This window comes from Bombina bombina, chromosome 1, assembly GCF_027579735.1.
Source record: "Bombina bombina isolate aBomBom1 chromosome 1, aBomBom1.pri, whole genome shotgun sequence".
Classification (NCBI taxonomy): domain Eukaryota; kingdom Metazoa; phylum Chordata; class Amphibia; order Anura; family Bombinatoridae; genus Bombina; species Bombina bombina.
Genome location: NC_069499.1, coordinates 318,858,074 through 318,879,680, shown reverse-complemented (window position 1 = coordinate 318,879,680; position 21,607 = coordinate 318,858,074). Strand labels below are relative to the sequence as shown.

The window sequence follows — 21,607 nt, the reverse complement described above, 5'->3', positions numbered from 1 at the left end:
ATGTTCTGCACATAGCAGAATATGTTTGATGTATTTTTAAATATTTAAATATATATATATATATATATATATATATATATATATATATATATATATATATATATACTTATAAATAATTATGCATATATATACACATACATATTTGTTGAAAAAAACATTATATATATATATATATATAAATATGTGAAGAACATTGGAATGTGAAATATTTATATTTTCATGTCGGTTTGCGCGCAAGTATGGTGTTAGGTTTTTTTGCACTGTTTTTTGCTCCATTGACTTTCATAGGGGAATGTGCAATGTTACGCATGATATTCTAAGTTCGGCTTTTTAACCGCATTGGGTGAAAACAGTTTATTTTTTACTTGTAATAAGATTGCAACCCAACGTGCGAAAAATCTTGTTTCTAGCGCAATTCTGTTCCACTTGTAATCTGGCCAATAATTGGTGCTTAGCTCTGATACTCTACTTATTTTGCTAACTACAAACAAGTGAGGAAATGCACGCCTTGATATTTTTATTTTTAATGTATCTCTGGAATCGAAGTTTGCTATCTGATATTAGAAATGTTTCAGGTCTTTGAATTACATGCAGTATCACAAAAAGATTTAAGATCTCTGTATGGAAGAGATGACTTTATGACATCAACCTATGGAAGCTTGAACAAAAAGAAAAAAAAGACAACGTTTTATTGGGATTCTTATATGCGAAAGCAGTTCTAATTATACTATTTTATGCATTTGCTAGGTGTGATAGCATGCTTCATTGAAAAATAGAAAACAAATGTTACATGATTGTAACAATATTTATGTTTCCATGGTTTTACCTTCAAACAAAATGATGTTGTATTTTAAGTCTCAGAAAAACATGTTTTTGCAGAAAGATGATAGCCACTATTTTTTTTTCTAAGATTTGTTTTCCTCAAATATGTTATCTTAAGTAATTAGCCAAAGGAAATGCGCTAAACTGGCTTTTTATCCACCGCTATTTTCAAGTAAACTATACTCTCTAAAAATGGCAATTGTTTCCATTAAATAATTTAACTAGAGCAAATGCACATTTTTCGAAAACATATTTTTTTCATCATTTAAAAGAAGTAATGTAAGCTTTTTGCTACTAAATGATTCAAGGTTTGACAAATAAAATAAAAATAACCCTTATATTGCCGGTGAAAACTGGAACTGGGAGTTGCAGGCAACTCTAGCAGAAAACAAGTTAAAGGCTCAGTGGCGGTGAGGTCTACACTCGATATGTTTAAAAAATTGTAAAAATTAAACCACACAAAAAAAAAAGTCGACACTGTGCTGTGGGTGGATCCAATTTTGTCTAAGACGAAGGGCAAACTGCTTGAACTGTAGAAATAGCTGTGAAGCTTGTGACAAGTAGAGGCACTGTGAAAAGTTTGCCACTCGCTCCAGTGCTGGGTAATTTCTTTCCAGAGGAAAATGCTATAAAGAATAAGCTAAAAAGAGCAAAGACAATGAGAGTCTTTTAGATAAAATACTCCTTTTTACACTCGCTCACTGTGTTCTGTAAGTCTATTTCATTTCTAAATGAACTGTTCATGCTTCCTGGGTACTCCTTTTCTTTTGGTTGACTTTTCCGATGTGTTTCTTTGTGTTGGTATAGAATCTTTGTCATTATTGCCACAATGCAAAAAATTATAAATATCGTTACAGCAATCACACCTAGGAAAAAAAAGATAGGCAGATATTATAAATGGGACCGTTTTAAAATTAGCTTTCAGGTTAGCTATTCCCCAAACATAAGATAATACAAAATGAACAGCAAGTATTACACATTTTAAGTTACAAATTTACAATTTATACATCCTTTTGAGAAGAATATTGATGTCCCTGTATAATAACTCTTTGCATGAAAAACGGGGATGGACAAATTTTGAATGTTATATTGTAGGCAATGTTGACATTTTGTATGCTTTATTTTAATGCTCAATAATTAATAGCACAAAGTGTCCATCATTCAATCAGCATTACCATTAAGTAACAATCAGCCAATGAGCATTAGTAGAAAGTAGCTATCGATAAGGATTAGTAAGAAGTATAGGTAATGCAGTCATATTGGTTTCAATTCTACTTCAAATTTTAAAGTACATCCTATTGGTTTACAGTATTCCTTTAGCTAATTCCAATGGATGTACAGAGTCCCTTTAGCTAATTCAAATAGTGACTTTCAAGTGACTTAATTAGGCTGAGGCAGCCATATTGGTTTCAGTTCTACACACATTGTTAAATGCATCCTATGGATGTACAGCATCCCTTTAGCCAATTCTTCTGGATGTATAGTGTTCCTTTATCTAATTCAAATAGTGACTTTCAATGGCTGAAAAAATTAAGCAAACATTATTTTAAAAAATCACACTTTTTTTTCTCATGGCATGGATTTGAATGCAGGGCAATTCAAATGCTAATATTATGTTCTATACAGCTATTTAACAAATGTCATGGGGCATCTATATTTAAAGAACCTGTTAATTATTCTGATTACTTGACAACTCATGTAGTTAATATCCTTTGCTTCCTGCAGGCAAATATCCTATAACTATAATATAAGATTATGAGGTGAAATAGATCCTTACATTAGTATTGTACATTATCAAACAGATTGCAAAATAAAGCACAAATATAGGGCCCTTTTTTATTTTTTTACTTTGAATTCTTAATTTGTTACTCTGCATTTAAAGGTATAGGGGCTGAATTATCATTGTGCGAGCGGACATGATCCGATATTGCACATCATGTCCGCTTCACAAAGATAGATGCCGACAGCATATGATCTCGGCATTTATCATTGCACCAGCAGTTTTTGTGAACTGCTGGTGCAATACCGCCCCCTACAGATTCGCAGCAAATCGGCTGCTAGCAGTGGGTGTCAATCAACCCGATTGTATTCGATCGGGTTGATTTCTGGCAGTCTGTCCACTGCCTCAGAGCAGGCGGATAGGTTATGGAGCAGCGGTCTTTAGACCGCTGATTCATAACATGCGTTTCCGGCGAGCCTAAAGGCTCACCAGAAACACGGGGCATTAAGCTCCATACAAAGCTTGATAAATATGCCCCATAATCTTTTAAAAAGTGCCAAAAAAATATTTTTGGATTGCAAATGAAGGTTTTGCGGATCATGTATTTTAGTAGAGTAAATTACAATCTCTGCTGAAACTCATTCTAGTAGAAAAGCTGAAATAACTGACATATGTTAATATGTTAAGCAGATCTGCACAATAGTTAATTGTGAGATATCAAAATTGCTTCTCTTTATTTAAAAAAACAACAACAATATTGAATCTAGTTTACGCTAAACAGGTATGTCCTTCACACCTGAATGACTTTATTTTTTATATTGCCTTTAGTAAGTATTGTTGTGTTGCTCAGGGTTGAAATGTGGCACACAACAATCATCTACTACAAACCCCATCTATGTATCTGAACAAAGAAACAATATTCTGTTTCTACAAAAAAGAAGATATATTTCCTTTTCTACTCTGAACTTGCTAGTTACTTTTATTCTTGTATTCAGTCTGTCTCTTACTCATTCCCACACATAAATTATTACAATGACTTTGTGAAGGGCACCAAATACTCACCATTGCATGTTATTGGTTGCCCATCAAAATTGTAGATGAAAACTATTGTACTGCTCATTTAAAATTAACTGAAACATATGCCAGAGGAAATGATGTTTTGTAAGACATTTGAATTGTACTGTGGGCAGGGAAGTTAATTTTCTAAACATAAATCACTCAGCGTTTATAAAAAATGAAAACATGATTGTATATTTCTTCTGCTCTCTATACCAATGTAAAGCCAGAAAACAGTATCAGTTTTGTTCAATGCAGAGAAAAATCTACATTGCTAAATCTCATTACGTTTAACATGACCTTATAATCATGTTAACATTCAAGATTATGAAAATATTCTATGAATTTCAAAGTTCAATACAATTGCCTCTTTTCTGTCAAAATGTATTCTATATAGATGTGCTAGTTATCATAGTAATAAATATGTTTATGGACCTAGCGCTCACTGTCTCTCCTGCATTGCTAACCTGAATACAACTTAAAATAGATTGCTTAGTTATGGCTTCCTCAATACGAGATCAGAGACTGAAAGGTTACAGCTCCAAGTTACAACAATGATAGATTGCTTGTCAAGCTCAGGCTATAAGGAAAGATAAGCTGTTCTGAAAATGTCTGCCTTAGAACAATGGCAATTAATGAGATATGCAATGGCTCTTAGTTTTTTTTGTTGATGGAATAGGCAGTGCATGGTTCCATTCCTACATTCTATTGAAACAAATATAATTAATTTATCTATTTAAAGGGACAGTCTAGTCCAAAATAAACTTTCATGATTCAGATAGGGCATGTAATTTTAAACAATTTTCCAATTTACTTTTATCACCAGTTAAAGTGAATGTAAATTTTGATGCTAAAGTGCCCGGTTTTTAAAACTTTGATTAAAAACAGGGGCACTTTAATTCATCAATATTTTCATTTCACTCCTGTTGTGAAAATAAACTTACTTTTTAATCTTCACAGCAGCTCCAGCTTCCTCCACCTGTTTCAAAGCCTCTTCCTGGGTCTAAAATGAGGTATCTGGCTTCCTCCAATCACAGCAGTGAATCAGACACTGAATCCCCCGGGGGGGAATCTGTGATTGGAGGATGACCTATCAATCATTTCTGACATCAGAAATGGCTTCTAGGACCGGAGGAAGCAGCAGCTGCTGTGAAGTTTAAAAGGTAAGTTTTTTGTCACAACAGGAGTGAAATGTAAATTTTGATGAATTAAAGTGCCCCTGTTTTTAATCAAAGTTTTAAAAACCGGGCACTTAAACATCAAAATTTACATTCACTTTAAGCTTTGTTCTCTTGGTATTCTTAGTTGAAAGCTTAACCTAGGAGGTTCATATGCTAATTTCTTAGACCTTGAAGGCCACCTTTTTTCAGAATGCATTTTAACAGTTTTTCACCACTAGAGGGTGTTAGTTCACCTATTTCATATAGATAACAGTGTGCTTGTGCACGTGAAGTTATCTGGGAGCAGGCACTGATTGGCTAAACTGCAAGTCTATCAAAATAACTGAAATAAAGGGGCAATTTGCAGAGGCTTAGATACAAGATAATCACAGAGGTTAAAAGTATATTATTATAACTGTGTTGGTTATGCAAAACTGGGGAATGGGTAATAAAGGGATTATCTATCTTTTAAAACAATACAAATTCTGGTGTAGACTGTCCCTTTAACATCTCTCAAATAATTCTCTGTCAGTATAGATAATGTAGAACAACCCATAAACATTAACACATTCAAATCAACGGGTTTTGTTTGAAAGCATAAATATTAGACTTGAACCTACATCTTTGTCCACATGAAAGGCTCCTGTTCAGGTAAAAAAAAACAAAAAATACAGAATGGAGACAATTCTTAAAATATAGTGCATTTGGTGTAATTTTTAAACAAGGTTTGCTTTTTACTGAACGCATTAAAATTGTTTAATATAGGTCTTACATTTATCACCAACTACCTGTTTTCACTGATAATTTCTTTTAAACTTTTTTTACAAAAAAATGTGATTGATTCTATCAAAATGAACTTGGTCAAGTTTTGCACTGCTTTGTTATAATCCAAGATAAATTATGCAACTTTTCATTAACAGATTTGTGTAAATCATGGGTCCTTCCAGATTATAAAATCAACATTTTTTTTTTTTTTATGTTTAGCCTTTTTTCTTTACTTTCAAATATTATTAGCATAAAGATAAAGGTGAATGATGATTATTGTCTATATTGTACACATTAGTATCAACATAATTCGGTATTGCATAATTAAAAGGCAAATATATTGGTTTACCAACCATCTGACTCACCTCCAATGACAGCAGAATCACTTCTTACTGCATTTGTTAGAGGTTCACGATCATCAGCCTTTCCTAAGGGATCTGCAAAATACCCAGAGTTCATTTTTTTATTAATAAATTTGCATAATAAAAATGAATATAAATATATACATAGCTAAAATTCTGAAAATAACATATGTTAAAGGGACACTGAACCCAAATTTTTTCTTTCATGGTTCAGATAGAGCATGCAATTTTAAGCAACTTTCTAATTTACTTCTATTAGCAATTTTAATTCGTTCTCTTGCTATCTTTATTTGAAAAAGAAGACATCTCAGCTAAGGAGCCAGCAAATGTTTGCTTCAGGACCATGGAGAGCACTTGTTTATTGGTGCTGACCAATCAGCAAAGACAACCCAGGTTGTTCACCAAAAATGGGCCGGCATCTAAACTTACATTCTTGCTTTTCAAATAAACATACCAAGAGAATGAAGAAAATTTGATAATAGGAGTAAATTAGAAAGTTGCTTAAAAATGCATGCTCTATGTGAATCACAAAAGAAAATTTTTGAGTACAGTGTCCCTTTAAGTACAATCTACAGTTAAAGGGTGACTAAAGTCAAAATTAAAGATTCATGATTCAGGTAAAACATTTAATTTAATAAAAAAAAAAAAACTTTGCTCCTACTGAGTTTGTGAAAACGTGCACAGTATATTATGTATATGCATTTTGTGGTTGGTTGCTGGATTTTACTTGATACAGGGGGAGGGACTTTTGGAATAACTTTGAAATTTGCCAGAAAATCTTCTACTGCTCATTTCAAATTCAAAGTAAGTGTGATTGCATTGTCTTTTAATTGTGTATTTGTCAATTATTCAGTTCTACTGTATTTCGTGGTTCTTTAATACGAGGACAAATTTAAATAACTAGTGAATAAAGCAAATATTCCAGCAGCCTCCATGACTTTTCATGCAAACTTTATGTAATAATGTTCCCACCTTCACACATACACTCAAAACAAAATGCATTGATGCAAAATCTTAAGAAAAGCACCATTTGAATGCACTGGACAGGCCAACTTTAGTCATACATAATGTAAAACAATGAATAGTGAATTGTAAAGTTATATAATTTGATTAGTATCTGTTAATCCCCTAGGCAGTTTCCTACTTTTTTTATTAACAAATATAGCCTATGTTAATTTTAATTATTATTAGTAAGATTATTTATTTATTTTCCATAAAACACAACATATTCAGCAGCTATATAATACAAATTAAATTTCCCTAATATCAAGGTGATCTATTGCCTGACATACTTACAGGTTTTTTAAATCCATAGCAATTCAACCAAGCCCTGTGGGTTTTTTTTTTTAAATGTATTGAGAGCATTCAACATTTTAATCAGGTCGTCTACGAATGATTTAGCACCGGGTTCCCCACGAACGTGTGGTGCGCTCCGGGAGAGAGGCGGCCCCTTTCTGTCCGCGCTTCTGGCCCGAGGCCAGCGGCTCTGCCCACCGCCTCCCCTGGGGGGGGTGGCTACCCAAGGCCAACCGAGGCTCCGCGGTGCTGCGGTATCGTCGTGTTTAGAGGGGATTCTGACTTAGAGGCGTTCAGTCATAATCCCACAGATGGTAGCTTCGCCCCATTGGCTCCTCAGCCAAGCACGTACACCAAATGTCTGAACCTGCGGTTCCTCTCGTACTGAGCAGGATTACTATCGCAACGACGCAACATCAGTAGGGTATTTTTTGGCAACCTTGATGTATTCAGAATTTATTATAACCTTTTTTCAAACAGCATATTGTTTCTCTTCGCCTGAATTTTTTTTAATACTTACATTTCTTATTTTGCATACTCACATGTTAAATAACATAGCTTCTCGGTTTAATAAACACCTTTTTGTTCCTTAAGTACAATTTTCTCAGCTTTCTACAATGACTTTGTTTATTAATACAAATCACTAAAAAGTGGCTGTTCACAGTGCTAATTATGTTTGTAAAATAAATTCAGTAGCTAATTTAAAACCCTTTAAATTATTATATTTGGAGAGTTCAAATGCCTGTTTTTAATTTATTCCCAGTTGCAAAACTAATAGAGAAATCACATATAATTTCATTAATCACAATAGTTTCTTAAGTAAATTTGTGGTTGATGCTCCAGGGAATCTGTATCACATTTCACCCTGTTACAGTGGTTGCTATTACTTTGCCCATTGTTGCTAGAACTTAGCAGTAGGACTCTAGAGTCCCATGTAGATTTGACATGATATTTAAATTTCCTCTCACAATAGTCCAGCATAATCCCCTTATACTATTCTGTAAGATTTATATCTGTCAGTGTAATTACTGAAGTATAGCATATTTATGCATAATTATGTAGTGTGTTTAAGAACGTAACCTCTACAGTTCATCTGTCAGCTGTATTCCCAAGCAAATTCTCCCTCCCTCCTGCTTCCTATTCACTTTGCAGTCTTACAAAGCATGTTGCAGAAAATTTGAGTCTTTCATTAAATCACGTAACTGCCCATTACCAATACTATTCATTCATTGTATCATTCTACAATGAGATTCATTATGTTTAGTTTCAAAAAATGTGTCCATAAAACTTGATGAACATTTGCAAAATGCTATCCTATACTAAATGCATTAAATGTTCCATACTGCAAATAAATAAAGCACTTAGGAATGACTAATTTACATAAATAACTGCATCATTTTAGTAACTATGTAAAAAGATCACATCAATCAATTCAATCTTCTATTTATGCAGATTATTTTCAGTTTAAATAAAATAATAATAAAAAAAAAGTTGAATACCTATCTGCAAGATACAAATGGAAAACAATGAGGAGACAATGTAGGACTAGGAAATTGGCAAGATAATTAAGAGAGTCATATTAATAAATTGAAGCCCTATCCTGCTGTGTAGCAATGATTGGATGCCTGCAAATTATAGTGGTACTATTAGATATATTTCATTAATGAGCATTAGTAAGGTTAGTTGCTAAACTGCTTCAGTAATCTTTTACAGCAGCATTTTATGTACATTCTTTTTATTGCTGCGCTACCTTAAAGACATATAAATAAATAGAAATAAGGAGAAAACATTGATATTTGGTTTCAATTTATGTGGGGGTTCGGAATTTATTTTTATGGCACTACTTTAAACAATAGATAATTAGATTAAATGATATGTTGGTTGGGTACATTATTGACATGGGTATATAAAGACCTTTTTTTAAGAAGAAGGAACATAAAATAATATGCTATGAAAAACAGAATGATTTAAGTGGTTGCTTTTTGCTTGGATATAAAATCTAAATTCACAATTTGATTTATTGTCCCCTTTTTACCTTATGTATGCACCTGTGATTACTGTATGTTTATTTCACCATTTAAATGGACAGTCAAGTCATGATTCAAATAGGGCATGTAATTTTAAACAACTTTCCAATTTACTTTTATCACCAATTTTGCTTTGTTCTCTTGGTATTCTTTGTTGAAAGCTAAACCTAGGTAGGCTTATATGCTAATTTCTTAGAACTTGAAGGCCGCCTCTAATCTAAATGCATTTTGACAGTTTTTTTACCACTAGAGGGTGTTAGTTCATGTGTGTCATATAGATAACATTGAGCTCACGCACGTGAAGTTACCAAGAAGTCAGCACTGCTTGGCTAAAATGCAAGTCTGTCAAAAGAACTGAAATAAGGGGCAGTTTGCAGAGGCATAGATTTACTGTAACTGTGTTGGTAATGCAAAACTGGGAAATGGGTAATAAAGTGATTATCTATCTGGTGTTGACTGTCCATTTAAGTAATATTATTTCCATTTTTCAAGATTCTTAATTCTTCCCCTTGCTTTTGGACAACCAATTTTAAGACTGCTTGTTATGTTTTTGGTGCAGGCTCACTCTTGCAAGCCTGAACTGTATGTTCTCAGAAGCTGCAAATGCATATTGATATATATTTTCCTACAAGTATACATTTTCCAAGTCCTACAATAGATCACATAAACTTGCAGTGGAGTATTTGTAAGTTTTGGCCAGGGGGGCCTATAAAACTCACACTAACTGATTTTGGAAAAGTATATTGATGATAATGAACACTTATACACTAAGAAACACAAGGCATCTATTTACTAGTAATTATTCTGCACTGTATAATTAATGCAGAGTACCTATACCCTTATAACATGTATTCTGCACTGTAAAATTATGTTGAGGGTTCTTACACTAAAAAACACAATAGGCTGCCCTGTATAATGATGATAGGGACTTATACACTGATGGAGCATTTTGTGCTGCATAATGATGCTGAATAATTATGCCAAGTATCTATACACTGAAATATGGTGTGTTTTGCTGAATAATTATTATGGTCATCTATCCACATAAAAGCAGATTGACAATTGTTACAGAGAGTGACACTGTATCCCTAAACTGCAGACGGTCTGCCAGTGCCTAGTGATGATTAGTTGGGGGTGGGGGAGGGAATATATATGTTTGGGATAGATCAGGTAGGTATCAGTGGGTGGGAGGTGTTGGGTGGGAGGGTAATCCTTACAATAGAGCAAATATTAACCTTAAAGGCTACCTAATTATCCCCTTCACTACCAGGAGTTTCAGAAATTATATGTGCAGCCGCAATTAGGGGCCTTCAAATTGCCAAAAATCGATGGCAAAGCCATATAATAACAGCTGTTTCTGAACAAAAGGGTCTCAGAGAAGCTTTTACAACCATTTGCCTTATGACTTCAGTAGTTGTGTGTAAATAATTTCAGTGAGTAACCCAAAGTTTGCGAAAATGTTAACAATTATATTTTATATGATTGTATTTGGCAGCCACACAGCAGCAGCAAATATACTGAAATGGGCTTTGATCAATTCCTTGTCTACTTTTTGGAGATTCATTTGGAGAATTTTAGCAGTTCTGTTATACCAAATGAGTACTAGTCAATTGCATCATTTTCGATATAGCTGCAGATGAAGACCTTAAAATGATCAAAAACTATAAAAAAAATATATACATATTTGGTCTTAGCCGATTTAGAGGATGCCAAATGAACACATTTTATGATTTATTTAATTTTTACAGTTAGAAAGCTACAAGTTTTTGTTGAATGTGATTTTTATTTGTTATATATATATATATATATATATATATATATATATATATATATATATATATATATATATATATATATATATATATATAGTTGAAACTGTCATCCTCTGAAAGATTTCTTTATGCCAAAAAATAAATATTGATAGTTTTCATAGGTAAAATACAAAAACAAAAGGCTCTGCATAAACAGAGTGATTGCAAAAATGCTATACATTCTAGAGCATTTTGGGCAAGTTTTTCTCTGATGTTTCCGGTAGTGAAGGGATTAATATGCATTGTGATGCTCTCTACATTGACCTCTGCATTACATATGTCCCTCTTAAATAGTAATTATAATTTATATATTCCATAATTTTGTATTTTATAGATTTTTTTTATCTAGGTTTTGTAATTAATTTTCTTCTTTGGGCTAGATTACAAGTGCCACACAAAAATGTATTTTTGCTCACGCACTAAGTTCGCTAAAAAGAAACTTTTAACGCAGGCAGGTTAGTGCGTGTATTATAAGTTTAAAGTAAAAAGTTAGCGCAAGAGTGAAAGTCTGATGAGCACTAACTTCTGGACTTTGGATCTTGCGACCACTTTAACTTCTTTTCCCATAGACTTCAATCGGGTTTGCTGTTAAAACAATAACGCTTATTTCTCTAACCCGACACCCCATTAGACCAACAGCACTAAAGCTAAAAATAGTTAGGAATACTTTATATTCCAATAATCTTCACATAGAAAGAAAAATATTTTAATTTTAAATATATATTTCTATATATATGATTTTTTTTAGTGTGTAAAATATATGTCTATACCTATATATCCATATGAATATATACAGGTTATATAATATAAGATTTTGGATGCAATGCAACTAAAAGGATGGAGCAAATTCTGGTGAACTACCAACCTAGATAATTATTCAACAGTGAGTCACCGTATCATCCGTAATTTGCCTATTGATTAACACCCCTTTACTATAGACAAATTCAATTGGTAGGCAGATAATTGTTTTGACCAAAGGTTTTAGACCTACTGGATTAAATATTTATGGGGCTGTATGGCCACTCACAGCTAAGGGTACGGCAAATGCAAAACGCATCAGATAAGTAATCTTGCTACCCTGCACTGATGTGTTTTGTGTTGATATTTTATAATCTTTGGATCAATAAAAGCTACTTTTATTACCCAGTATGCTCCAATGTTTATTCCTTGTACATTTCCTGGGAGATCAGGAGTGCAGCACAGCAAGTGATTAGACTGGTCTCACTTCAGTACTGAGAGCTCTGTTTGTCATCCCCCTCTGCAATTTCCTGATATCCAATTGCTCAGAAGCTGTCACATGGTATGGAGATCTGAAAGAGGGCTGTCTGCAGAACGAAGTGGCTAGAGCGTTCTGCAAACACAGTAAAATCTGTCAAAGGTTGCAGCCTTACTGACCGGCGTCCGGGAGTTATAAGGTGAGTGATCTGACATTTCACTACCATAGAGAGTTTAGGAGCGATTAATTCTAAACTGGGAGGAATACTTTGATGAGACTTTTGGAACTATGTAGTTAATACTATGGACTTAAGTTGATGGTTACAAGGATACCCATATCCAGTCCTCATTCACAATGTGTAGGCTTCTTATTACAAACTGGTTAAAATTGATGATTATTCACTAATTTATTATGTGTTATTTATTATGTTTCCTAGGAAAAATATTAGGGGAATTTACATTGTGCAAAGGTACAGGAAAATAAAGTATTTATTCTTAATGAAGTGGATTGTTTTTTAAATTGAAAATCATGTAAAAAGCCATACATAAAATTTGTATAAACTCAATCTGACTTGAGTTATGAATATTTTACATTCCAATGTTCTTCATATAGCAGAAAATGTTTTTTTTTTTAATTTATATATTTATATATATATATATATATATATATATCCTCCATGTGTATCTGCACTCACAATGTCATATAGTCAGCAACCAGGGTGCCAGGTCAGTATTATTCACAGCGATCTTCAACAAAGGACTGCACTCACTGGGTTTCCAAAAACATTCTTATTTATTAGGTAACGTTTCGGGATTCACAGATCCCTTCCTCAGACCAGAACAAACATACAACTGAACATAGTGATATATAAATACTTTAAGCCACACCCACCACCAAATCAAAACAGTGAATTGCGCCAAAAATAGGGTTGTCATGGTGATAACCCCTATGTATCTCAGTGTAACCAAACTACTAATCCCAAAAAGATCAACTACAATTCAGTAGTGTACAGATGCTAACATAACCATATGAGTCATTATATATGTTACTTTAGTAAATACTTATAAGACATCTATGAGTCCCTGTTCAATCCTAATTTATATCATTAGATTAGTGGCAAAGGTAAATTAAATGGTATCATAGTTAATATCAAGCATTCAATCACATAGGGTAATTCTATACCTATTAGTTTCTAGCATGAATATAAATAGCAATATTAAACATGCAGTTACAGCGGTAATACAGATGTGTCAGATCATATCCGAAATATATTAATGACTCAGCATAATGAATTAGTGTTGTTGGTCCGTTCTAGATCTTATGACAATGTGGGCCCTCCAGATTATGTTGGCGGTATTGGATGTACAAATGTCAACTCATGTTTATACCATATGTGCACACAAGCATTATGTAGGTATCTGCCCTCATATCTTCTGAGGCCTAACACAAAGAAAAGGCACTTACTTTCTATTAGCACATGTCCTAAGTGATGTATAGGTAGGATTGTATCTGATCCTGGTATGAGACGCGCCCCCAGTGAACAGCTCCTGTGTCAATAGTGTCCGTTAGCCTAGCGCATGGCTAATTAGCATACGCCGATGACGTATGCGTGTGTGTTCACGCGTAGTCACGGTAACCCTGTTGCCATCTATGCATAGCTAGTTTACAGTCCACATCGGTTATTGCGCTTATGCGAGCTAGGGGAAAATTGTTCAAAGCTGAGTCATATTTCAACAGTCCCATTTTATAGCGCCATAACTTAGTGTTTAAAAAGGACAAAAATAAGGTGTATATACTAAATGGTGTAATCTGTCCTATTCGGTGCCATGATCTATGCACAGTCCCATAACTGTCATACAGCAATTGTTAGCGATGGGGAGAGATGCATATATATTAAGTATTATACTGTATTCCTACCATAATGCTAACATGTGTGGTGGCAGTTTATACACAACAGGGTAATCCATATTGCATTTAAATATAGAGAAAGTATACAAACATATAGACCTATGTTTAAGTAATAATAGTAAAGCATAAAACCTTGTGCTTGGACCCTCAGGTATCCATACAGTAGAACCTCAAATTCTATCATTGGTTCACTGTTATAAGTGGCAATCAAAGTTAATCACTGACAACCTTAGCTTATTAACAGAGGCGAGTTATTAGTGTAACATTGGTACTCTAGACATTCATTGGTCCAACCACTCAGGTAATCCATGTATTTGGTTTTTACCCATTTATATAGGTTCCACAACCAGACCTTCAACCAGTCCCAGAGTATCTGGGGTACCCTTCCATAACCCATATGCCATGTACTAATGTGGCCTGCATGTCACCGTGTGTTGCCATCATATGGGTCCAAACAGTACTCATGGGTGGGTCCCACCAAGTGTGTGTCATACTAGAGCATATGACCCTCACTGGTTAGTTAACCACCTAGAGTAAAATGAAGCAGGGTCACATTGGTGCGTAATACCCGTGCCAAAGTCCAGCCATTATTTGTGTCCCACAAAAGTGGGCGTAGGTGTGTCATCACACAAGTAGGCTAGGAGGTAATAGGATAATATTCTTATCACAGGAAGCAGCGCCAGTCATTAGACATATTCAGGCCATTAGGGTGCAGGGTACCAAGTCTATGAATCCATCTGGACTCCATCCGGAGTAGGGTTGTATCCCTATCTCCGCCTCGTTTGAGAGCTGGAACGTGGTCAATTAAGATAAACCTTAGGTCAGTCACTTTATGTTGGGCCAAGAGAAAGTGTCTTGCCACAGGTTGGTCCGATGTTCCTTTATCCAAAGCGATCCTTATTGCAGATCTGTGATTAGCCATCCTCAGTCGTGCGTTGTCCGTCGTCTTTCCAACATAAAATTGGCCACAACAGCAGCTTAACAGGTAGATCACATGGGTAGTTGTACAGGTAATGAAGTGTCTTATTGTGTACTTCTGAGTCGTGTGCGGGTGTCTAAAAACTTTACATGGGATCATTCCACTGCACGTAGTGCATCCCAGGCATCTATAACAGCCTTTCTTCTTGATTTTAAGCCATTGTTCTTTCATATAGCATTGTTGTGGGTCTGTGGACATGAGTAGGTCCCTAAGGCTCCTTCCACGTCTGTATCCCATTATGGGGGGATCCATATGTTCAAAAGGTAATCCAGGATCTGTCGCTAGGATCTCCCATCTCCTTCTGATATCCTGTGCCATCCTCTCCTTCCCTTTATTGTAGGTGGTGGTAAAGATCATCCTCTCTTTTCCAGTCTGTTCCAAACGGTTGGCCTTGTTTCCCTCCTGGGTGGTCACTTCATCTATGACACTTCGAATAAGTTCCATTTTATATCCTCTCTGTAGGAACTTTTCAGTCATCATTTGTAGTTGTGTTTCACGGTTAATGGTTTCAGTGTTGTTTCTTAATACCCGGATCATTTGTGACTTTATGATTGCCTTTCTAGTGTGTGGAGGGTGGTTACTGGTTGCTTCAAGTATTGAATTCCTGTCTGTGGGCTTGGTATAGAGAGTAGTAAATAGTTTGTCCTGTTTTTTATAGATTCTGAGGTCTAAAAAGTCAATGCAGTTTTGATCATACTTTAGCTCAAATTTAATAGGCGACTCAATTGTGTTCAGTCCTGTTACCCAATCATTCAATGAGTCCTCTGTGCCCTGCCATATTAGAAAGACATCATCTATGTACCTTTTATAGTGTCTTACTGCATCTATGTTATACACGTCTATGATGTCACGCTCATAGTGTTCCATGTAGAGATTAGCATATGATGGGGCCATATTTGACCCCATTGCTGTCCCCATGAGTTGTTGGTAAAATGTGCTTTCAAAGCGAAAGTAATTAAGGGTCAAACATTTTTCCAGTAGATCAAGAATCAGAGAGATTGGAGGTCCCACATAGGGGAATCGTGTCAGAGCCAATGCAACCGCCTTCAGTCCATCAGTGTGGGGGATGACAGTGTACAGACTTCTCACGTCCATGGTGACCAAAAGGTCATTGTTGCCAATCTCATCCACGGTGTTTAGTATGGTAATGAGATCACCAGAGTCCCTAATGTAGGAGTCCATTGATCTTACTAGGGGCTGTAGGAGGGCGTCAATAAATATCGCTAGGGGTTGCAGCAAGGACCCTCTAGCTGACACAATTGGCCTCCCTGGAGGTTTTTTTTGGTCCTTGTGTATCTTGGGTAAAGTATACAAAATTGGATGAATGGGGAACATAGTGTTGAGGAAATTATATTCATCCAAGCTGATCCAGTTCAGCTGGCGTGCTTCAGACAATACACTCTCAATATCCCTTTTGAATTCATTAGTTGGATCTCTGGTAAGTTTTTTGTAGGTCTTATGATCATCTAGTTGGCGGAGTATTTCCTTGCGATACTGGTCATAGTTCATTACTATAATTGCTCCTCCCTTGTCCGCTGGGCGAATGATGATCTCAGTGTCATTGGATAGTGATTTAAGTGCCATTCTCTCTGCTCCATTCAGGTTGGGTCTGTGTTTTATACATTCCAGTTCCTTGGTGTCGTTTCTAATCATTCTGGTGTAGGTTTTAATACTTGATCCACAGGCTTTAGGTTCAAATTTGCTCTTTGGTTTAAATCGCTTTATTTCTTTTTCCATGTGGGTGTCCTTAAAATGTTCCTTTAATTTCAAGTTCCTTTGGAACCTGTGTATGTCTAAAAAGTTTTCAAAATCATCATTGGTAAATGTGGGGATGAAAGTCAGACCTCTATTTAACAGGCTAACTTCACCCTCATTTAAAGTTCTGTTACTTAGATTGATGACAATGTCAGGGTTTTTTATCTTGGGGGTCGGGGGGGTCTTCCGTCCACAATAGTTCCCCCTCCTCGGGTGCGGCCTCGGCCTCGGCCTCCTGTTCTTTCTTGGTATCTCGTTGTAACCCCTAAAAAAGGTGTCTGTGATATTGTTGGTGTTTGATTCTGATATTGCTGGTCATTGCTACCAGTCTCATTGTCACAATACACAGTACATATATAATGACTCATATGGTTATGTTAGCATCTGTACACTACTGAATTGTAGTTGATCTTTTTGGGATTAGTAGTTTGGTTACACTGAGATACATAGGGGTTATCACCATGACAACCCTATTTTTGGCGCAATTCACTGTTTTGATTTGGTGGTGGGTGTGGCTTAAAGTATTTATATATCACTATGTTCAGTTGTATGTTTGTTCTGGTCTGAGGAAGGGATCTGTGAATCCCGAAACGTTACCTAATAAATAAGAATGTTTTTGGAAACCCAGTGAGTGCAGTCCTTTGTTGAAGATCGCTATATATATATATATATATATATATATATATATATATATATACACACAGTATATATATATAATGATTTTTTTGCAAACTATATATATATACCTATATCTATTATATATATATATATTCTTTCATTTATATATATATATATATATATATATATATATATATATATATATATATATATATATATATATATATATATATATATATGAATATCTATTTAAAATACTAAGAATATTTCCTTATGTGAAGAATACTGGAATGTAAAATATTTACAGTAAATATACAGTAAGGTGTTTGACTGTAAAGGGCTCCAAAGTATGTGTTTGTATATATGTGTACTCATGTGTATATACATGTATAAATACACACACATGTTTATATATGTATATACAGTTGGGCAAAAAAGTATTTAGTCAGCCACCAATTGTGCAAGTTTTCCCACTTAAGAAGATGAGAGAGGCCTGTACTTTTCATCATAGGTATACCTCAACTATGAGAGACAAAATGTGGAAACAAATCCAGACAATCACATTGTCTGATTTGGAAAGAATTTATTTGCAAATTATGGTGGAAAATAAGTATTTGGTCAATATCAAAAGTTCATCTCAATGGGGGACTTCCGGGCGGCGGCCATGACTGGTCGCACTTCTGCAAGCTGCTCCAGCTTTCCTGTGTTATCTACCAGATATCGTCCTCTATATGAAGCATCCAATGTTAAGTTTGGTATCTCTAAAACCTACTAGTGAAAGCCTACCTAGCGAGATCATTTTTGCCAGGATCGCTGCTAGCTTCAGAGCCCGGAGCAACATTGAAGTCTAGAACATCGACCACGTAAAATACCCCCCGGCAGGTTGCTTTACAGCTCCTGTCGTTATTTTGCACTGTGAGTGTATTTATAATTTCCTATTCAGTGTGCTGACCTGCGACCTACATAAAAGATCAATATGGACATGACAAGTGTCAAAGCTGTCTTACAAGCGCTGCGTGATCTCCTCTCGGATCACCATGCAGCCTTAGAAGAAAAGATGACAGTAGCATTTAACTCTGGAGGCTTCATAGCACCTCAACAAACCACTTCGGCGATGCACCTAGGTGATAGTGCTCTGGAGCCCCAGCACTATGGACTTACCCTGGCTGAGTCGGATAAACTACTTATTACCGCAGGGCTTATGGTTGGAGCTGAGGCCATCGCAGACGTGAAACTTACACAGATTACCGTCGGTTATAAAACTGATGTAAGATACGGCGAAGGAGATGCAGGGGTGATCCAGTCAGCCTTTCTTTACACCGGGGAGCATATACATAAGAGAGCCCCTGCAGAACGATCACCCCAAGATCGTAGAGGTACATATATACAATCATGGGGACCCGCAGTGACTTTACAAGTTTGGAAAAACCCCTGTCGCACCGCTGTGAGGCTGTTACATTGGAACACTACTCAGATATAGGGACACTATCCTACCGCTATTGCCTATGTAAGGCTCAGACTGTGGGCTACCCGGCGAGCAACTAGTAAAAATGACTATGTCAAGGGGACTCGCACTGGAGTTGGTTAAGTTGGTGTGTTTATTCAGTATCACATTAAATATTATATTTACATTCACCCAGCTTTGTTTGCAATTTTTTCCGCTATTATTCTTAGTGTTTATACTGCGTAGTACAGTCTGAATTTTTCAGTGGTTCCCTATCCTTGTGTTATTTCACTTTTGACTGTATATAAGTTATAGTCTCTTTCCATAATTGTACTTTAGCATACAGGGGTATATTTCTCCTCAAAACCTATTTCTACTGATATTGAGACTTTCCTACAAAACCTAATTTAGCTGCACATCCCTACATTAACCCACAATTGCACTTGCTCTTGGCAGTTTCATTCAGAAATAGCAAGATAGGGGAGTCTCTTATTATTATCTCACAGGCTGTATTTTTTTTTGTTCTTCTTGCTTTTTTTTCCTTAGCAGCTAGCAAATGACAGCTTTTGGTTTGGCTTATGTAGGTCTGCAGAAGTAGGTACTGTGCTGCATATTAATTTTCTTAGCCTAAACTAACCTCAAGGTATCTGTTTACTAAATGTTTATTTTATTGTTATTATAAACTTATTGTGCGTTGTTGCATGACCTGCGGCCGGGGTGATGCACTATGCGCATAACTACATAACCAGCTTTTATTTTTGGTAGAACATGTGAAATGATTCTGGGTCTGAGCTGAGGTTGTCTATATAAGTAATTTCTATGCTTGCCTTGCTCATGCTAGATTGTTACATGAAAAGTCCTGAGATTGTCACTTTCTCTAAGTGGGTCAGCACAGAAAATCTATATTACAGTGTACAATAGCATTATCTTACCTAGCTGGCACCAACTATTCTAAATTTACCTTATCTTATTAATATTATCCACAGTTGTGGTGTCTATAGCAGATTATTTTAGAGTGTTTACTAAAAAATGAGGTTTATCAGTTGAGATCCAAAAGTGGTCTCCATTATTGGGAATAACCTCCTTCTCTTAGAATTTGCAGTGATGAGGCCCATGAGTGACCTCTTATGTCATCACGGAGGGTAACCGACTATTAGGCATCTGAATTATTCACTATATTCGTGGACTTCTGTTTTAGAAATATACACTGTATACTTGAAACTTCTCGCCATGAGATTTATGTATTTTAGCAATACTGTGTTTTATTGTCCTATGTTTTCTGTATGCCTTATTTCAAACCTCAAATAAAAAAATTAAAAAAAAGTTCATCTCAATACTTTGTTATATATCCTTTGTTGGCAATGACAGAGGTAAAACATTTTCTGTAAGTCTTCAAAAGGTTGTCACACACTGTTGCTGGTATGTTGGCCCATTCCTGCATGCAGATCTCCTCTAGAGCAGTGATGTTTTGGGGCTGTCACTGGGCTTCACGGACTTTCAACTCCCTCCAAAGGTTTTCTATGGGGCTGAGACCTTGAAATGCTTCTTACGAAGCCATTCCTTTGTTGCCCGGGCGGTGTGTTTGGGATCATTGTCATGTTGAAAGACACAGCCACGTTTCATCTTCAATGCCCTTGCTGACGGAAGGAGGTTTGCACTCAAAATCTCACTATACATGTCGCCATTCATTCTTTCATGTACACGGATCAGTCGTCCTGTTCCCTTTGCAGAGAAACAGCCCCAAAGCATGATGTTGCCACCCCCATGCTTCACAGTAGGTATGGTGTTCTTTGGTTGCAACTCAGAATTTTCTCTCCTCCAAACACGACAAGTTGTGTTTCTACCAAACAGTTCTACTTTGGTTTCATCTGATCATATGACATTCTCCCAATCCACTTCTTGATCATCCAAATGCTCTCTAGCATACTTCAGACGGGGCCGGACATGTATTGACTTAAGCAGGGGGACACGTCTGGCACTGCAGGATCTGAGTCCCTGGCGGTGTAGTGTGTTACTGATGGTAGCATTTGTTAAGTTGGTCCCAGCTCTCTGCAGGTCATTCACTAGGTCCCCCCGTGTGGTTCTGGAATGTTTGCTCACCGTTCTTGTGATCATTTTGACCCCACGGGGTGAGATCTTGCATGGAGCCCCAGATCGAGGGAGATTATCAGTGGTCTTGTATGTCTTCCATTTTCTAATTATTGCTCCCACAGTTGATTTCTTCACACCAAGCTGCTTGTCTATTGCAGATTCAGTCTTCCCAGCCTGGTGCATGTCTACAATTTTGTTTCTGGTGTCCTTCGACAGCTCTTTGGTCTTCACCATAGTGGAGTTTGGAGTGTGACTGTTTGAGGTTGTGGACAGGTGTCTTTTATACTGATAACAAGTTCAAACAGGTGCCATTAATACAGGTGATGAGTGGAGGACAGAGGAGCCTCTTAAAGAAGAAGATACAGGTCTGTGAAAGCAGAAATCTTGCTTGTTTGTAGGTGACCAAATACTTATTTTCCACCATAATATGCAAATAAATTCTTTCCAAATCAGACAATGTGATTGTCTGGATTTGTTTCCACATTTTGTCTCTCATAGTTGAGTTATACCTATGATGAAAATTACAGGCCTCTCTCATCTTCTTAAGTGGGAGAACTTGCACAATTGGTGGCTGACT

The 21,607-nt window shown here is 35.9% G+C and overlaps 1 protein-coding gene across 1 annotated transcript in view; it reads right to left on the bottom strand.

Annotated features, from left to right (window-relative positions):
* Nucleotides 1–1,491: 1,491 nt before the first annotated feature.
* CNTNAP5 (contactin associated protein family member 5) overlaps nucleotides 1,492–21,607 on the bottom strand; it is an 886,402-nt gene continuing 866,286 nt past the window's right edge. Inside the window, 2 exon segments of the mRNA XM_053712216.1 lie at nucleotides 1,492–1,688; nucleotides 5,889–5,960. Of these exon segments, the coding sequence (XP_053568191.1) occupies nucleotides 1,492–1,688; nucleotides 5,889–5,960 (269 nt within the window).